The following is an 18674-nucleotide window of genomic DNA, read 5'->3' on the forward strand; positions in this document are numbered from 1 at the left end:
AAATGTCAAATTCAACGTCAGTTGAAAATGTCAAATTTTCGGCCATAAAATTTTTTCGTATTCCTGGTGCCGTAAAATTCCCACAAAAATTTATAATTTCCTTTTCTCGAATTAAGTTTGAACAAATTTCTGAAATAAAGACTCTTCCAAACAACTACCTCAATTCAAAGATGTTCGAAGAAGCTGATAATTTTGCGGACATATTTCGTGGTGGCCTTCCCTATTATCTTCTCATTACTCTACCAATTTTGATAATTTGTTCCTCGAATCCAGTCTTGGCATCCAGTGAATTCACCGTCCAACGGATGTCCCAATTCGACGTCAATGGTGTCCCCTATGGTAAATTATTTTCTCGTATTGTTTAATTAAATTAAAGAAAAAATAAAAAAATTCTAGAAGTCATCTGCTGACTCAAAAATTAGTGAAAGTTCATCACTTAATTTTATTGAATTACAATAATGTACATTATTTAGGTTAAGTTATTTCTGTTGAGATATGCATTTAAAGATAAAAACCATGTGTAATATTTGAAATACTTATTTAACTTTCTTGCTTTTGATTATAGGTTGCCGAGCATCTGCATTGACACTGGAAGCGAAGTCCTTATATTCATGGGGAACGTCAAGGCACTGCGTAGTGACAAAGTATGTTAAGTTTATAAAAACACGTTCTATTAATAATTTATATGCAATTAATTAATATTAAATAGGTTCCAAGATATGACAATAGATCAATTTAGAGAGATTCGCCAGAAAGCGGGCGGATTGGTTATCTTATTGCCAAATAATATTGCATCGCTATCAAATGAGGATAAAGAGGTAAGCAAATTGTTAATAATAGTTGCAGGTTCATTATAATCATTTAGACTCTGTAATAATTCAGAAAACCTTAATTCTAAAGTTATTATTATTAGAAAACATTTTCTTTCCCGCTAAATTCTTTTTGCGTTTGGGCAGTTAAAAACTTAAAAAAAAATTATTAACAATATTTTAACATTGTTTCCATTGATTGATTGATGGGTATTGTGACATCTAACTACTCCGTTAAGATGTTAAAAATAGAATTTGAAAAGAATTATCCAAAATTAACTACCAGTCTTTCATTTGCCCACTTGCAAAGCTTTCTACTCGGAAAATAGAACTTGTTTTTAAGTCATATTCTTAAATTAATTTCGGTATTTATCCTACATCCTTTTGTACAAATCTTTAAGTAAAATTAAAAGACACTATGACTTCAGACAATTTTGTCCGCTGCTGCACGTCCGGCTAGGTCTTAGTATCCAATCAAGTCGATTCTAGCTTCTGAAACACTTCTAAGGCATGTTGTTCTACCCTATGGTCTTAAAATTTTAGATCAGAAATTTAATTTCAGTTAAAAGACTTAAATTTTTGATTTAAACTATCTAGTACTTGAAAACGCTCATAGACAACAATTTAATTGTCGATGTACCTATTCAATTGACTCAAAAAAAATATTCTTCTTTTCATATGAAATACTTTACAAGCGGACGAAAAAAAGACTCGCTTTTTTTACTCAAATAAATATATAGAACCAAGAATGATATATACCAACAGTGAGATAGACAAACATTTCCTAGAGAGGTCAAAAAACGTTACAAGGAAGAAAGAGCAGTTAAAAATGTGTGAATGATGCAGATGAGAGGTGGATTATTCGACAGCTCAAGGATAACCAAAAAATAAGGTGGCGCTACAGTCCTACAGACCTAGGCCTCAACCAACATTTTCCGGGTGGAGTGTTTATTACCATTCGCTCTACATGACCCAGCCATCTAAGCCGTTGGACTTTAATTCTGCTAACTAGGTCAGTGTCGCTGTACAGCCAGTACAGTTCGTCGTTATATCTTCTCCTCCATTCTCCATCTATGCGTACGGGACCAAAAATTACCCGAAGAATTTTTCTCTCGAAGCATCCTAAGACGTTCTCATCTTTCTTTGACAGGGTCCAGGCCTCAGCGCCATAAATGAGAACCGGGATGATGAGTGTCTAATAGATGGTGATTTTAGATGCTCGAGGGAGGACTTTACTTCTCAATTGCCTTCTAAGTCTAAAGAAGCAGCGATTTGCAAGAGTTATTCTTCGTTTGATTTCAGCGCTGGTGTCGTTGTCTGTGTTTATAGCGGTGCCTAGGTAGACAAAGTAGTTAACTACCTCGAAGTTATAGCTGCCCATGGTGACGTTTTTTCCAAGACGTCGTTGTTCAATGTTGACAGTCGAGTTTTGCACAATTCTTTCAAGAACGATATTAAAGATGTCGCATGACAGTGCATCGCCTTGTCTAAAACCTTTTTTGACATTTGTGAGATCTTTTCCGACCTTGATAGAGCAGCGTGCATTCTCCATCGTCATTCTGCACAAACGGATAAGTTTGACAGGGTTGCCAAAACTAGACATGTCTCTATACAGCTCGTCCCTGTAGATGCTGTCATATGCGGCCTGGACATCGATGTAAAGTTGGTGGGTGTCGATTTGGTGTTCTTGGGTTTTTCCATGATCTGCCGTAATGTAAGTATTTGATCGGATGTGGACTTTCCTGGTCTTAAACCACACTGATAAGGACCTATCAGGTTGTTGACGAACGGTTTCAGACGTTCAAATAATACGGCAGATAGGATCTTATATGCAATGTTAAGGAGACTGATGCCTCTGTAGTTGGCGCAATTTAGAGGGTCTCCTTTTTTATTTATCGGCTAAACTATGCTGAGATTCCACACATCATTCAAGCTTGCTCAACAGGCTAAAATTTGTCTTTTATTTTGAAGATGATGAAATACAATAAAAGCAATACATCTAACAGAATGTACAAAACTGTATTTTATGATATAACAGCTGAACTAAGTCAAAATTCTGGAATATAGTATTTACCGAGACGGTTTCAGGAAAGCACCTCCTTTGACTCAAGTCTTGAAAACAGTTCTTTTAGCAATACTTGATAATATTGCTTTCACTTTCACTGCAGAGGCAAAACTTAATTTTAAAAACTACTATTAATTTATACAGGTCATATTAACGTTGTCCCTTTTTTTGATTAAGGGTCAGAAGCCTCACTCAGCTACCGCTCATTTTCCATTAGTCAGTAAATTTTTAATTTTATGTTAATAAATTATAATAATAAAAAATAATAATATATTGGCAAAAAAACGTATTCCGAACCAATGCGGATAATGTTGGGAAACCATACCGTGAATGAGTTGCTAATAAAAAACCTTTTTAACCAACGAAAGCAAATATAATATTTTTGGCTCCGGTAGTAAGGTTAATGCTTGGCGTAAACCAAATGCAGAGCTCTAAGAAAAAAATTGAGAGCAACAGCAAAGCATGGCAATGGCTCGGTCACGGTTTGGAGATGTTTGACTGCATCGGGATTTGGAAGCCTACATTTTATTGAAGGAATGATTTATCAGCATATTTAGTTGGACATCCTGAAAAATAATGTACATGCTAGTGCCGATAGACTTGGGATAAAAGATATATTTAAATATCACCAAGACAACGATTCCGAACACAAAGCTTACAGAGGGCGTTCCTGTTTGCTGTATAAGTGCCCAAAAGTGATTGATACCCCACCACAATCACCTGTTTAAATGCAATCAAACATTCTGACCTCCAACACAGTTTTGGAGCAGGTGTTGGAGGTCAGATGTTGTATTTCAGGTAGGATAAATAGAAGAACGTTCTTTTTTGAGGTAGAGGTGGGTGGCAGCGGTATGGCCAAGTCGGAGTCGGATAAAGTTTTTTTTGTTTGATTTTTCGCTGTTTGTAGGGTATATAGGTTTTGATTTAGTTGGATTCACACCTACATAGTGGTGATTGTATCTTCTCCATTCGTTTTCTTGGGTGCTGGTCAGTTTTCTTGTGACGTTCTTCACTAGGTCATTCTTGGTGTAAATATTGTAGAGGTAGGTTGGTGACTTGCTTGCGAGACTGGCGGCTTAATCCGAGAGCTCATTGCCACAGATGCCACCGTGTACAGTGGTCCACATAAGTTTTATGTGCTGGTTTGAATTTATCAATAAAGAGAGGATGTTGTTATTGAGATTGAGCTTTGATAGAAGAGAGACTGTCTGTCTCTTGAAAGGCTGTAAAAATGACAAAAGCTTCAGCAGTTAAAATGGATTCGGTTTGTGGAAGCAATCCAAAAAGTATCGTCTTCAGTGATTGCAAAGGTTGGTGTTTTGGATCCATCCGTAAATTTCCAGTTTTTAGACTTGAGCTCAGATGAAATACTTCGAAAAATCTTGCGATATATCTCAACGTTTGTATGTGTTTTCCTTTGAGATGCGATTTGCATTATAAAGAAATTGGAGTCGATGAGCCAAGAAGGTTACAGTAGAGCAGAATTTTTTGTTTTTAACAACTCTTGTTTTGAAATTTTAGAGTTAACAGATTATAGGATGTGAATATGGCTGATAGTGTCTTGTAATTTCTTTTCCCGTTCAGTGTTAAGTTGACTTCTTTGTCGATTATCGAGTTCGACGAAAATATCAGTTTAGCATATATTTAATTTTTTCACTTCGTTCTTCAAAATTAGGGAGCCCAGCCTCTGCCAGGATGTTTTAGATGGGAGTAGCACGGAAGGCGCCAACACTACATCTTGCTGCTTAGTGGTAGATTGGTTTTATGATCCCGAGTTTTTTTTATATTATACGCGCATTCAAGGGAATATGAATACCCTTATCATGATTAATCACAGTGCGAGCAATTAAGAAGGGAGGATAGGATTAGAAAGGAGATTTGTATTTGTATTTATTTATTTCATCAAGCAGAGTACAACTCTTACAGACTAATATGTATACTTATATGTAATATGTTAATAGTAGAATAATATAAATAAAATATAAATAATAATTAAAAAATAAATAAATAAATAACAATTCCTTTTAGATAATACAATGCGAAAACGAGAAACATTTTTAACGATTAAATAATAAAGTCATTTTCAGGTCTTTCATAAATACATCTCTTGAACAATTTGCAAAAATATCTATAAGGCCTATCACAGAATTTGTTTCTCTTTTACAACGTGCAAATGGTTCGTTCATACTATAATTTCTCCTAAAGAAGTTCTCCCGTAAATGAAAATTTACACGTATAATCCGGCAAGGAAAAAAGAAATTTATGCGCTCCAATAATTGAGGACAATTAGTACGATTATTAATTAAGTCTTTGATAAGCATTATACAAAAGTACTTTCTTCTAAGATCAAGTGTTTGAATATTAAAAAGCAGACATCTAGTAGCATAAGAGGGAACTTCAATAGACCAGTTCAATTTGATAAATAAAAATCTAGTAAATCTTCTTTGAACACCTTCCAGTCTTAAAGAGTGGATTTCATAATAAGGGTTCCAAATAATGCAGCAATAATCAAGAACTGGCCTAACTAGCGAAACGTATAATATTTTCAATGTGAAAGGATCAGAAAAATCCTTTGAGTTTCTTCGTATGAATCCAACCATTTTGTTTGCCTTATTAACAACATAATCAATGTGACTCGAAAAAGAAAAACGTTCATCCAAAATAACTCCAAGATCTTTCTTAACAAATACTCTTTCAAGGACTATATTGTTAATGGTGTAATTGAAAATGATGGGCGACATTTTCCGATGACAAGTGAAACTTTGACATTTTCCAACATTCAGAAACAATTTATTATCATCACACAATTTTGCCAGCTTGTGAAGATCTTCCTGAAGAAGAAGGCAGTCATTTGAAGATTTAATAGACCGGTATACTTTGACGTCATCAGCATACATCAGATTTTGTGAAAATTTAAAATTGGAGGGAATGTCATTAATGAAAAGGATGAAAATCAATGGTCCAATATGGCTTCCTTGAGGAACACCTGAAGTAACAGAAATTTGTTTGGATAAATGTGTTCCAATTTTAACATACTGAACACGATTTTTCAAATAAGAAGAAATCCATTTGATGAAGCAAGAATGAAAGCCAAGTTTCGATAGCTTAAAAATCAGGATCTCATGGTTTACCCTATCAAATGCTTTAGCAAAATCTGTGAATATAATGTCTGTTTGCAAGCTGTTTTCAAATCCATTAACTACCGAGTCACATAAAACTGCAAGATTTGTTGTTGTAGACCTACCGGCAATAAAACCATGTTGAGAATCAGAGATTATGTTTTTAATAGTATAACTCAATTTTTTGGGGACTAACTTTTCAAACAATTTTGGAATCACTGAAAGTTTACATATTGGTCTATAGTTCATTACATTCTGTTTGGGCCCAGATTTGTGTATGGGAGATATATATGATATCTTCCAATTATTCAAAAAAGTTCCAGTCATTAAAAAATCATGTGTCCTATATCAACCACATCAACCGGTGAAAAGGGAGGAAGTTCACATGAATTTGGAATTGAGTAGACAGATTTGAAATAATCAGCAAAAAAATTACATATAACATTCAAGTCACTGGAAATGCTTCCAGAATATTCCATACAGTTTGGAAGACCAGTGGTTTTTCTTTTAGTGTTTATAAATTTCCAAAATTGTTTACTATCTGATTTTATTTTAGATTCCACTGATAAAATATAATTGTTATAAAGAAATTCATTTAGACTGTTAAAATCTCTATGGCATTCTAAATAGTTTTGGCGGAGGATAACATTATTTTTATCAAGCTTATGCAATTTATACGCTTTATTTTTTCTGTTTTTAAGGTTTGTAAGCCTTTTATTAAACCATGGTAGTTTTGAGCTAGACCGGGCATTCCACATTCGTGTGGTGCGACTGAAGAAAGAATCTCTGTACTTTATAGTACGTCCGAAATTGGGCTCAAGGGTAAACTGATGAGCATTCCTAGAGAAACGGGTATTTCGGTTGAATTGTTTGAGGGGAGGAATGCAACTGGCTATTTCGGAGCGTTGCCATACATAAAAATACAATAATCTATTTTACCTAATATAAGTTGCTTGGTTATATCACAAAGAGTGCATTTGTGAGTTAATTTTTAATTTCCATAACATTTAGGTTTTTAGAGGGGATATATACATCATCAGCATCGACTTGTGCTTGGTAAAAATGTCACATATACACTGCCAATCACTAGGATTTGGCCACATATTTTTCAACCGATTTTCGGTCCGATACCTGTTGGAATTTGTTTAACCCGGAAAATTTTACTACATGAGAGTAGGTACATATTTTCTTAAAACAAGTGATACAATTATAGGGTTAATTAGAAAAGACCGTTGGAATTTCCCTACATTAATGAATGAGCTACCTAAAAAGGATATAAAAAAGTGAGTCACTAGGATGAGGCCATTGCGAATATTTCGTTGTAGAAGTTCAGATCAGCAATTTTTTTTTCAAAATTTGGGTTACAATATTTAAGAACGTTTTACAAATAACTATTTTTATTAAATTTCAACTACAAATGGGTTCCGGAAAGACGTTGACAGTAGCAGAAAGAGGACAAATCGATGCTTTCAAGGAAATGGGACTCTCAAGCCGAGAAATAGCAAGGAAGCTGAACAGAAGTAAGACAGTTGTAAACAACTATCTTGCTGATCATCAAAACTATGGAAAAAACCAAAAAGGACGCACAGCCCAAGCAACAACATCCCGAGAAAAGCGGTTAATTGTACGTATTGCTTCAAATTCTAATCAATCAGCTACTAAAATAAGGTCCAAAAGCGGAGTATCAGCCAGTATTTCGACAGTCCGAAGGATAATAAGAAAAGATGGTACTATCCAGAGAAGAAAATTCAAAAAGAAACCTGTTCTAAAGCAAGTACACAAGGAGCTGCGAATGAACTTTGCAACAGAACATGTCTCTTGGAGCAGTCAATGGAAACGCGTCGTCTTTTCGGATGAAAAAAAGTTTAGCTTTGACGGCCCCGATGGTTACAACTTTTATTTCCATGATTTAAGAAAAGAGGAACTAATTTTGGGAATACATCACAGCCGTACATCCGGTGTTATGGTGTGGGGAGCTACCACCTACTATGGCAAAATCGAATTGTAGTTTCTTTCACTAACAATGAACGGAAACAGCTACAAATACTTGTTGGAACGCTCATTTCCAAAGATGAAAAATATTTTTGGACCTCTGCCCCCATCCACACTTCCAAGGTTGTCAAAAGCTGGATTTTATCAGAAAACGTAGAGCTTTTGCCATGGCCACCCTATTCACCGGACTTGAACATAATCGAAAACGTATGGGCATGGCTATCTCGAAAAGTTTATGAAGGCGGTAGACAATTTAAAGACAAGGACTCCTTAATTGAAGCTATCCGTGACGCCTGGGACCAGATTTCACTTGACTATTTAAAAAAACTTTATGATTCCATTCCAAACCGTCTAATAGAGATCATATCGAAAAATGGGGGGCATACTCATTATTAATTGAGAAAAACTTAAAAAATAAATGTTTGAAAACCAAAAACTGTAAACATTTCTTTCATTTTTTTGATATTTTATAAGATTTTTCATGTGGCCTCATCCAAGTGACGCACTTTTTCATACTGTTATTAAGTAGCTCTTTAATTAATGTAGGAAAATTCCAACTGTTTTTTCTATTTAACCCCTTAATTTTATTACTTTTTTTAAAGAAAATATCTACCTACTCAAATGTAGTAAATTTTTATTGGTACGAAATTTCCAGCAGGTATAAAGAACGAAAATCGGTTGAAAAATATGTGGCCTCATCCTAGTGATTGGCAGTGTATATTGAAATGCAATAGAGAACAGAACAACAGATAATGTGATCCATGAGGTATTCCGTTCTGTAGTTTGTATGTAGCAGAATAGGAGTTATTAGTTTTTATACAAAATTTTCTATTAGTAAGAAAAGCTATAACATAATTGTAAATATTAGGGCCAAAGCCTTAATCTTCGAGTTTTTTTTTAACACTACATGTATTTCTATTCTGTCGAATGCTTTTTCAAAGTCTAGGGTGAGAGACATAGTCATCCATAAAAAGCAGGGCGTCTGTACATCCACGATTAGTTTTAAATACTACTTGATTTAAGCTTAAAATTAGTTTAGATTCTGCATACCACATAATTCGTTTTGCGACAATTTTTTCGAGGATTTTAGTGGTACAAGAGAGGAGAGAGATGGGTTGGAAGCTATCTGAAGTTAGTTTATGTTTGTTAGGTTTAGAAATCGGAAGAATTGCCGCAGTTTTCCAGTTTTGGGTAATTTAAGAATCGTATTGGCTTTGCTTTGTCTCAGCTGGGAGGTTTGTAATCATAGGGTACGATATTCTGTCCCTGCTTGAAGTTTTACCTTTTAGTTTATGAAGACACGTTTCCAGTTCTACCATAGAGATTTCATCCTCAATAAGTTGGGCTTGGGAATCAGCTGCAGACAAGACGATTTATTGGGTTATGGCCTCATGTTTCAATGTTTTGAATTCCTCTGTAAAATTTGAATATGAGCAATATTATACACTGTAGTATTTATTTAAAAAAAATATTATTAAACATTTTCAAAGCGCGTATTGAACTGAGTTAAACTTTGATGTTTAAAAATAGACTTAAACGTTCATAAACAAAACATTTCTTTTCAGCATTTAATTCTACTTGAACAAGCAATGTTGGCTCAAGTTTCGTCAATTCCTGTTTATTTCTCAACCTACAACGAAGATCTAGACCAGGTTATATCGGATATTACAATAGCCAGTGATGCATCGAAAGCAGCTTCAAGTGGCAAAGTGGAGCGATCATCAGCACTTTCAGAACTTCTCAATATGATATCAGCCAATGGCTATCAAATTGTAGTGTCTGGTGCTAGTCATGCAGCAAATAAGCAAAGTAAAATTCCAATAATTCAAGGAGAACTTGCACCAACAAAGAATATTAAATCGGCTGAAATTGAAGTCAATACTAAATTGCCATTAATTATTGTAACATCGCACCTCAACACATTTGGACTTTATAATGTAAGTAAATACTCAAAAGATTAAGATTTCAAAGCCATCAACATCAACTGAGTTTTAAGTTTTTATCATTTATACTGTTGTGTTTTTTTTTGCAGGACTACCCTCTTAATGCTGACACTGCAGTGTTACTTACTCTTGCTGATTTGTTTAGTAAGCTCCACAACACCATTAATACGGCTCCCAAATTTCGTTTAATGTTCTTACTCTCGGAATCGGGAGCATTATTGAATTTTCAAGGTGTCAAAAAATGGCTTGATGAAAATGTTCAATTACAGGTAATTTTAAATTATAAATTTCTTTACAAAAATTTGTACACATCAATTAGGGCGGTCCTTATAAAAGTAGTTACTTTATTTTTAGCATCAATTTATAGTTCATTTAACTATAAATTCGATAGATAGAAAGAATTTCGATATAAATTAAATAACAACAACCTTAAGGCCCGTCGTAATTATACAAACTTGCATAATGCTCGCATATTTTTAAAAACAAATTTAAAAATTATATTAATGCAATACTTAGGAAGATCTAGTGTCCATAACCGGATATTTAATTGCAGCACGAAGAATGAGTACAATTTCAGTGAAGGTGGTATTATTAAAGATTTAAATTAAAATGTAGAATTGCTAGAACTGTAAATAAGTGTTAGTTTCCAATAAGGATCTTATAACTTTTTTGTTATTTAAAACCTAGTTATTTTGGTATGTTTCGAAAACATGAAACATGGTACCGGAATATTAATTATACTGAATTAAATCGACCAGACTAAACGGCTTCCTACATCTACGCATGTTGGCTTATTCGCCTGCATACATTATGTAACTTAGACCATCATCTCTAGGTGCCTAATAATCAGACAAAATTTATCATTATAACATTTAATCAACTTTTACACCCCCAGTGTGCCTTGTGGATCCTATCGTATATGTGAATCGAATAACTCGTAAGCCACCAAAAAAATTGACTTTTTAGTTAGCCTAAGACCGATAATTTTAAAGCTATCACTCAGTACTTTTATATCAAGTTTCTCCTTTAAATTAACTTTTCTTGATTATAATGTATTTGGTCTAAAGTGATGATATATAATGTCTATTATTTCGAAAACATGCAATTGACCAAAAAACCTCTGTGACCGATGTCCATTAACTGTTACGTGGTGTTTATTTTTTTGAGCTGAAGAAACTATCCCAAAGCTGGAATAGTTGCTGGCTTATTTGTGTAGACTTTAGACTTGACGTAGCCCCACAAAAAATAGTCTAAAGGCGTCAAATCGCATGATCTTGGTGGCAAACTTACCGGTCCATTCCTTGAGATGAATTGTTCTCCGAAGTTTTCCCTCAAAATGGCCATAGAATCGCGAGCTGTGTGGCATGTAGCGCCATCTTGTTAAAACCACATGTCAACCAAGTTCAGTTCTTCCATTTTTGGCAACAAAAAGTTTGTTAGCATTGAACGATAGCGATCGCCATTCACCGTAACGTTGCGTCCAACAGCATCTTTGAAAAAATACGGTCCAAAAATTCCACCAGCGTACAAACCACACCAAACAGTGCATTTTTCGGGATGCATGGGCAGTTCTTGAACGGCTTCTGGTTGTTCTTCACTCCAAATGCGGCAATTTTGCTTATTTACGTAGCCATTCAACCAGAAATGAGCCTCATCGCTGAACAAAATTTGTCGATAAAAAAGCGGATTTTCTGCCAACTTTTCTAGGGCCCATTCACTGAAAATTCGACGTTGTGGCAGATCGTTCGGCTTCAGTTCTTGCACGAGCTGTATTTTATACGGTTTTACACCAAGATCTTTGCGTAAAATCTTCCATGTGGTCGAATAACACAAACCCAATTGCTGCGAACGGCGACGAATCGACATTTCACGGTCTTCAGCAACACTCTCAGAAACAGACGCAATATTCTCTTCTGTACGCACTGTACGCATTCGTGTGATTGGTTTAATGTCCAATAAAGTAAACTGAGTGCGAAACTTGGTCACAATCGCATTAATTGTTTGCTCACTTGGTCGATTATGTAGACCATAAATCGGACGTAAAGCGCGAAACACATTTCGAACCGAACACTGATTTTGGTAATAAAATTCAATGATTTGCAACCGTTGCTCGTTAGTAAGTCTATTCATGATGAAATGTCAAAGCATACTGAGCATCTTTCTCTTTGACACCATGTCTGAAATCCCGCGTGATCTGTCAAATACTAATGCATGAAAATCCTAACCTAAAAAAAATCACCCTTTATAAGCAAATGTTTTTTTAAGCCCCTTATCCAAAACTCCGCTAGAGCCTACACGTCAATATCATACCGAGAGACTACGTAACTCATAAACTGGAAGCTTAACAGAACAGACATTATTTTTAGGATTGTCTTAATTTTTTATATTCTTGGCGTTAGATTGTCTAGTAAATGGCTTACAAATATTACATTCTATCAAAGCTTTGTTAAAGAAGCATTTGGTGGAATTTATGATTGATTGCTTGGACTGAAAATATCGCTAGTCAGTCAACTACACTTAGAAAATGGCATTCACACCATTCCCATTATTGAATTTTGTTTTAACGAAACATTAAAATAAAAAAGTATAATAAATATAATCTAATACTTAAGTTATACTTTTAAAATAAAATTAATTTTAACTTTCATTATTTTAGAATGTTGACTTTGTTCTTTGTTTGGACACAATTACCCAAGCCTTAAATACAGAAAGTGGATCAATGTACATGCATGTTTCGAAACCACCAAAAGAAGGAACCGCCATGAACAACTTCTACAAACTTCTTAAATCTGTTGGACAACAGTACAATAATATAACAATTGATGGTGTACATAAGAAAATCAATTTAGCTGATGTGCAATTGGCATGGGAACATGAGCGTTTCAGTATGAAAAGACTACCAGCTTTCACTCTATCTAGTCTAAAATCACCAAAAGAACCCGTCCGAACGACCACATTCAAAGACGATCAAGACAAAATCCTTTCAAGTATTCAAGGAAATACCAAAGTAATTGCTGAAACTCTTGCACGTTATATCTACAATGTAGAAGAGGGTGAAATATTCTCCGGTGCCATAGTAAGAAATGTTTTGAATATTTTTTCAAATAGTTTTTAATATTTTTTTTTTGTTTCGTTTTTTGTAGGATATCAACAAGAACCTCATTAATTCGTGGATCAATATAAAATCATTGCAACATAATAACGACCTAAAAAATGCCTTTGAAAAATATTTGAAAAACGTTAAAATTGTTTACGACAAACCAGATGTAAGAGAGCCAGACTTTATGCTCTATGAGGGACAAGAGGCAAATCTATATGTTTACCGTGTGAAACCAGCCGTATTTGACCTCTTTCTGACTATCCTCATTGCTGCGTACTTGACTTCTGTATACTTTTTCATTCAGAATTTCCCAGCACTCTATACACTCGTCTGTAAAATGACGAAAAACATCGCACCATCGACATCCAAAGTTAAGTTAAATTAATTTACGTACTTATCTTACGTGCTAAAGCAATTTTTCTAAATAAGTTATAGAACAACAAACAAACAAAATTCAAACAAAGAATCCGATATCATAAAAAGTGTAGGATAGTGTATTTTACCTCTAGGATCTTTGTAAGACTCTAGATAAATTGTATTTTTCGAAGTAATGTTGTCAACAAAAAAAAAAAAAACAAAACAAAAAATAAACAAATGAGAATTGGTGAAGCAACGGCGACGGCGCCGATTACTCGGCGCCAAATTAGTCCTATATTTTGTTGTATCTTTAAAATACTTTATTAATTTAATTGAAGATGGTGCTGGTACCTAACTATGGCCATTGATTTCCTTTTCCGATCTACCTTAGTATGTTGTTTTTTTTTTTCGCTTAATGTTTAAAAATAATACTTGCAATATTATTTTGTTCAACTATGCATTTAAATTGAAGTAGTTTTAATTAAAAGAAAAGAAATTGGTGTTCTTATTCAGAGATTTAGAATACAACGCAAACATAATAATTGTGTGTTTCCTTTCCGAGAACAAGCAAATACAAAATGATTTTCAGTAAAATAAAGTTGTTAAACAAGAATAAATGTATTTTTATTTTAATTGGTTAGGGTAGCTTGGTTAAAAGGGTGTAGTAGATTTAAAATGCTTGTCTACAATATAAACCCAACCAAATAAAGTGTGGATAATAAAGCAACAGAAAACTTTCCAATTCAATTCTTTCAATTTATAATTTTTATTATTAACGCCCGTTTGGTGATACGAAGCTTAAGAGTTTTTACGTTCCATATAAACCTTTGATGTTCAAATGGTAGACATGTGCATTCAAGAGGACACAAGCGTCCACAGGTTTTTCTCAAAACCCACCTCTGTCTATCAACTCCTACTCTCACCTCCCCACGGTGAACATCGGGTGCCTAGTACCTCAACTGGAGATTGGGTTCCAACCCCAGTGGAAAGTTGTTGGGGGCAGCAAACGAGAGAGGGGGGGAGAGGTGTTTCCACTAAGGCACCTCTCCTTATCCAGGCGGCAGCGGACGAATTCTCGAGATAGAATCAACGGTGGCGTCTACAGTTCCAGTAAGGTCGAACTACTTAGTGAACACCTTATAGGGCTTCTTCGACATATTCAGAGCACAGGCCTATAAGGAGCGGTTCATCCGGCTCCCCTTCCTTGGAGTTATACTAAGGATCTGGCCCTCCAGGTTGGGGGTTGTGCCGTCGGGGTGACTTCCTGGCCACGTAAAAACATCATAGTTTCGAAGCAACAACTAGCCTCGGATACGGACGGATCCACTGTTGACAACCCACGCAAACGAAATAAGGACAACGAACTTCGGATATGTATGTGGAATGTTAGGTCCCTTAACAGACCACGTGCAGCCCAACAATTAGCGGAAGCCCTAAACTTCTGCAAGGCAGATATTACAGCCATCCAAGAAGCGCGATGGGATGGACCGGGCAAACGCAAACTAAAAGACTGCGATATCTACTACGGCGACTGCTACCGAGAACAAAGACAGCGTCTATTTGGGTGTGGATTTGTTGTTGGAACTAGGCTCAGGCAAAAAGTCTTGAGTTTCAACAGTGTGAGCGAGCGCATCACGACAATCCGCATCAAGGCTAAATTCGCCAACATAAGCCTAATATGCGCGCATGCCCCAACAGAGGAGACAGATGAAGACACCAAAGACATATTCTTCGAGCTCTTGGACAAGACATATGAGCAGTGCCCTGGCTATGACATTAAAATTGTCTTAGGAGATTTTAATGCCAAGCTAGGAAGAGAAGACATCTTTGGTGGCATAATCGGGAGATACAGCCTGTACGACACTACATCCGACAACGGATTCAGGCTGATCAATCAACCGTCAACCAGATTGACCACATTGCGATCGACGCACGACACTTCTCCAGTATCCAGGATATCCGAACATTCCGAGAGGCCAACATTGACTCGGACCACTACCTCGTTGTAGCCAAGGTACGGCTACGGATATCCCGATCCAAGCCAAAACAAGGAAGTACTGTGAGAAGATTCGACGTTAGACGGCTACAATCGCAAGAGACTGCCATGTCCTTTTCCGATCGAGTCTCTAATAACCTCTTAAGGAGTCCTATGCTTCCTGCATTAAGCGTTGAAAACCAGTGGCAACATTGCCTTGCAGCCATCAGAGATGCCGCCTCTGAAGTGCTAGGTTTCACACGGCGACCACAGCGAAACCCCTGGTTTGACGACGAATGCCGGCAAGCTCACGCAGCGAAACAAGAGGCATACAAAACGGCGCTGCACAAAAGGACTAGAGCTGCTCGCGAGCTCTACGAGCAGAAGAGGAGAGAGGAACACCGGCTTCTTAGACGGAAAAAAAGAGAGCATGAGAAGCGCGCGATCGAGGAGATAGAGGGATGTCACAACAGGAATGAGGTTCGTAAATTTTACCAAAAGGTAAAAAAAACCTCCCAAGGGTACCAGCCACGAACCGAAGCCTGTAAAGACGATCAAGGGAACATCGTAGTAGAACCACAGTCGATGCTGAGAATATGGAAAGATCACTTCTCCAAATTATATAACGGCGATGAAGAACCGAATTCCGCTGTAAGGGAGATAGAACCACTCAACCTCGGTGACGCAAATCAACAATTCCGCCTACCCGACCTTGACGAAGTGAAGATAGCTATATCTAAACTTAAGTCAAACAAAGCTGCTGGAGCTGACGGCATCACCGCCGAACTATTCAAAGCAGCAGGCGATGACTTGGTAGGGAGCATGCACCAACTCATCTGCAAAATATGGTCGGAAGAAAGCATGCCCGATGAGTGGAATCTCAGCATAGTGTGCCCGATACATAAGAAAGGAGACCCTCTAAACTGCGCCAACTACAGAGGCATCAGTCTCCTTAACATTGCGTATAAGATCCTCTCTGCCGTATTATGTGAACGTCTGAAGCCATTCGTCAACAACCTGATTGGTCCTTATCAGTGTGGCTTCAGACCAGGAAAGTCCACGATCGACCAAATATTCACACTACGGCAGATCTTGGAAAAAACCCAGGAGCTTCAAATCGATACCCACCATCTCTTTATCGATTTTAAAGCCGCGTATGACAGCATCTATAGGGAAGAGCTCTACCGAGCAATGTCTAGTTTTGGCATCCCTGTCAAACTTATCCGTTTGTGCAGAATGACGATGGAGAATGCACGCTGCTCTATCAAGGTCGGAAAAGATCTTACTGATGCATTTGATGTCAAAAAAGGTTTTAGACAAGGCGATGCACTGTCATGCGACTTCTTCAACATCGTTCTGGAAAGAATTGTGCAAAACTCAACCGTCAACACTAGAGGCACAATCTTCCAAAGATCCATCCAATTACTCGGATACGCAGATGATATTGACATAATTGGAAAATCAAAGTGTGATGTCAGTGGAGCGTTTTTGAGCATTGCGACGGAAGCGAAGAAGATGGGTTTAGTGGTCAATGAGGGCAAGACCAAGTATATGCTGTCATCAAAAAAGGACACTGAACGACGACGTCTTGGACAAAACGTCACCATGGACAGCTATAACTTTGAGGTAGTTAAGGACTTTGTCTACCTAGGCACCGCTATTAATGCAGACAACGACACCAGCGCTGAAATCAAACGAAGAATAACTCTTGCAAATCGCTGCTTCTTTGGACTTAGAAGGCAATTGAGAAGTAAAGTCCTCTCTCGAGCATGTAAAATCACCATCTATAAGACACTCATCATCCCGGTTCTCATTTATGGCGCTGAGGCCTTCGAATCCAATCCCGAGGGACGGCGCAGTAGAGGAAGACCGCGACTCAGGTGGCGCACCCAGGTGGGAGAGGACCTCAACCAACTTGGCGTGCGAAACTGGAGACAGCTAGCTAGGGACCGAGCTGGCTGGAGACGCTTGTTGGTTGAGGCCCAGGTCCGCCCCGGACTGTAGCGCCACCTTAAGTAAGTAAGTATATAAACCTTTGGGTATACATAGAGCTCTACACCAAACTCTAATCTTAACTTAAAAGTCGTTAAGTTGCACATAGTTTATGATTTAGAAAAAGTAGTAAATGTTCGGTATTTTAGATTTTCAACGCATTTAGTGTGAAAAATAAATAAAAATTTAGTGTGAAAAATAAATAAAGAATTTCGAAATATTGGATGTGCTTGAAGAATATGGATAATTCCTTGAAATTTCAGAAGTTGGAATTCCTCGTAGAATATACGACAGAAATTAATATTTTTCTTCATATGATGACCTATCTCTTTACAAAGGTTTTCGGTAAACAAATATATGTTGTCCGGCTGCAAGTACAGCAGCGCTTTAACTCCTCCTGGAGCATAGGGCAGCAACAAGATCCTTCAACCTATCCCGATCCATCGCATCTGACCCCAGCTATGGCCACGATTGAATACCTTGAGACCGAGCCTCCTTCAAAACTGATGACGTCCAAGTTGTCTTTGGTCATCCAACGTGTCTATTACCCAGGGGATTCCATTGGTTTGTTTTGCTATATTGTTGTTAGGTTTCATCAGTGTATGGCCTATCCAACGCCATTTCCGTTGCATGATGGCTACGTCCAATTTTTTCTGTCCGGTCCTATTTCACAGCTCAACGTTAGAAATGGTTTCCGGCCACCTGATCTTCAGAATAGAGCGCAGACAACGGTTAACGAAAGCTTGTAGTCTGCTCGAGATGTTGGCAAAGCATTTCCATGTTTGAGAAGCATATAACAGCACTGATTTGACGTTGGATGCGAAGAGTTTCAACTTGGTTAGTAGCGATATTTTGCCAGAGTTCCACGCAGGAGAAAGGATTCCAAATGCACTACTGGCTTTGTTTATTCTACTATTAAAATCTAGGTCCATTCCGCTATAGAGAGCTATAAAACTTCCAAGATAATTAACCTGCTCAATCTCCTCTATGGTCTCCTGCCTTAGAATAACTTCTGCGCTTTGGCCCATGGTCATTACCTAGGTCTTATTTGTGTTAATCCTTAAGCCAGCCACCTCTCCATTCAATTGCAGCGAATGACACATCTGATTTAAGCCTGCCGTGTTGGTTGCCATGAGACATATATTGTCAGCATAACCTATGTGGGTAAGCTTGTCAAACAGACTCCATTGTATACCGTGTCTTTCATTTGTACTCACAGTGGCAGTCATCACATCGTCAATCGCCAGCAAAAACAGAATTGGTGACAAGACATCTCCTTGACGCACATTGAAGGAGCCCGAATACTGTCTATTGTGCAACAC

At 37.0% G+C, this 18674-nt stretch overlaps 1 protein-coding gene across 1 annotated transcript; it reads left to right on the forward strand.

The window, feature by feature from the left end:
* Positions 1-19: 19 nt before the first annotated feature.
* LOC129940072 (BOS complex subunit ncln) lies at positions 20-13619 on the forward strand. Its single transcript, XM_056048304.1, has 7 exons — positions 20-339; positions 566-644; positions 710-818; positions 9551-9922; positions 10018-10197; positions 12585-13004; positions 13072-13619. The coding sequence occupies exons 1-7, from the start codon at positions 171-173 to the stop codon at positions 13411-13413; spliced, it is 1671 nt and encodes a 556-aa protein (XP_055904279.1). The 5' UTR covers positions 20-170; the 3' UTR covers positions 13414-13619.
* Positions 13620-18674: the final 5055 nt, after the last annotated feature.

Source organism: Eupeodes corollae, chromosome 1 (assembly GCF_945859685.1).
Source record: "Eupeodes corollae chromosome 1, idEupCoro1.1, whole genome shotgun sequence".
In the NCBI taxonomy this organism is placed as follows: Eukaryota; Metazoa; Arthropoda; class Insecta; order Diptera; family Syrphidae; genus Eupeodes; species Eupeodes corollae.

Excerpts from the sequence above, each read along its gene's own strand:
- LOC129940072 (XM_056048304.1), top strand. The coding sequence starts at position 171 with ATGTTCGAAGAAGCTGATAATTTTGCGGACATATTTCGTGGTGGCCTT. Across the intron at positions 9,923-10,017 it reads ACACATTTGGACTTTATAAT|GACTACCCTCTTAATGCTGA; the intron begins GTAAGTAAATAC and ends TTTTTTTTGCAG. Across the intron at positions 13,005-13,071 it reads AAATATTCTCCGGTGCCATA|GATATCAACAAGAACCTCAT; the intron begins GTAAGAAATGTT and ends CGTTTTTTGTAG.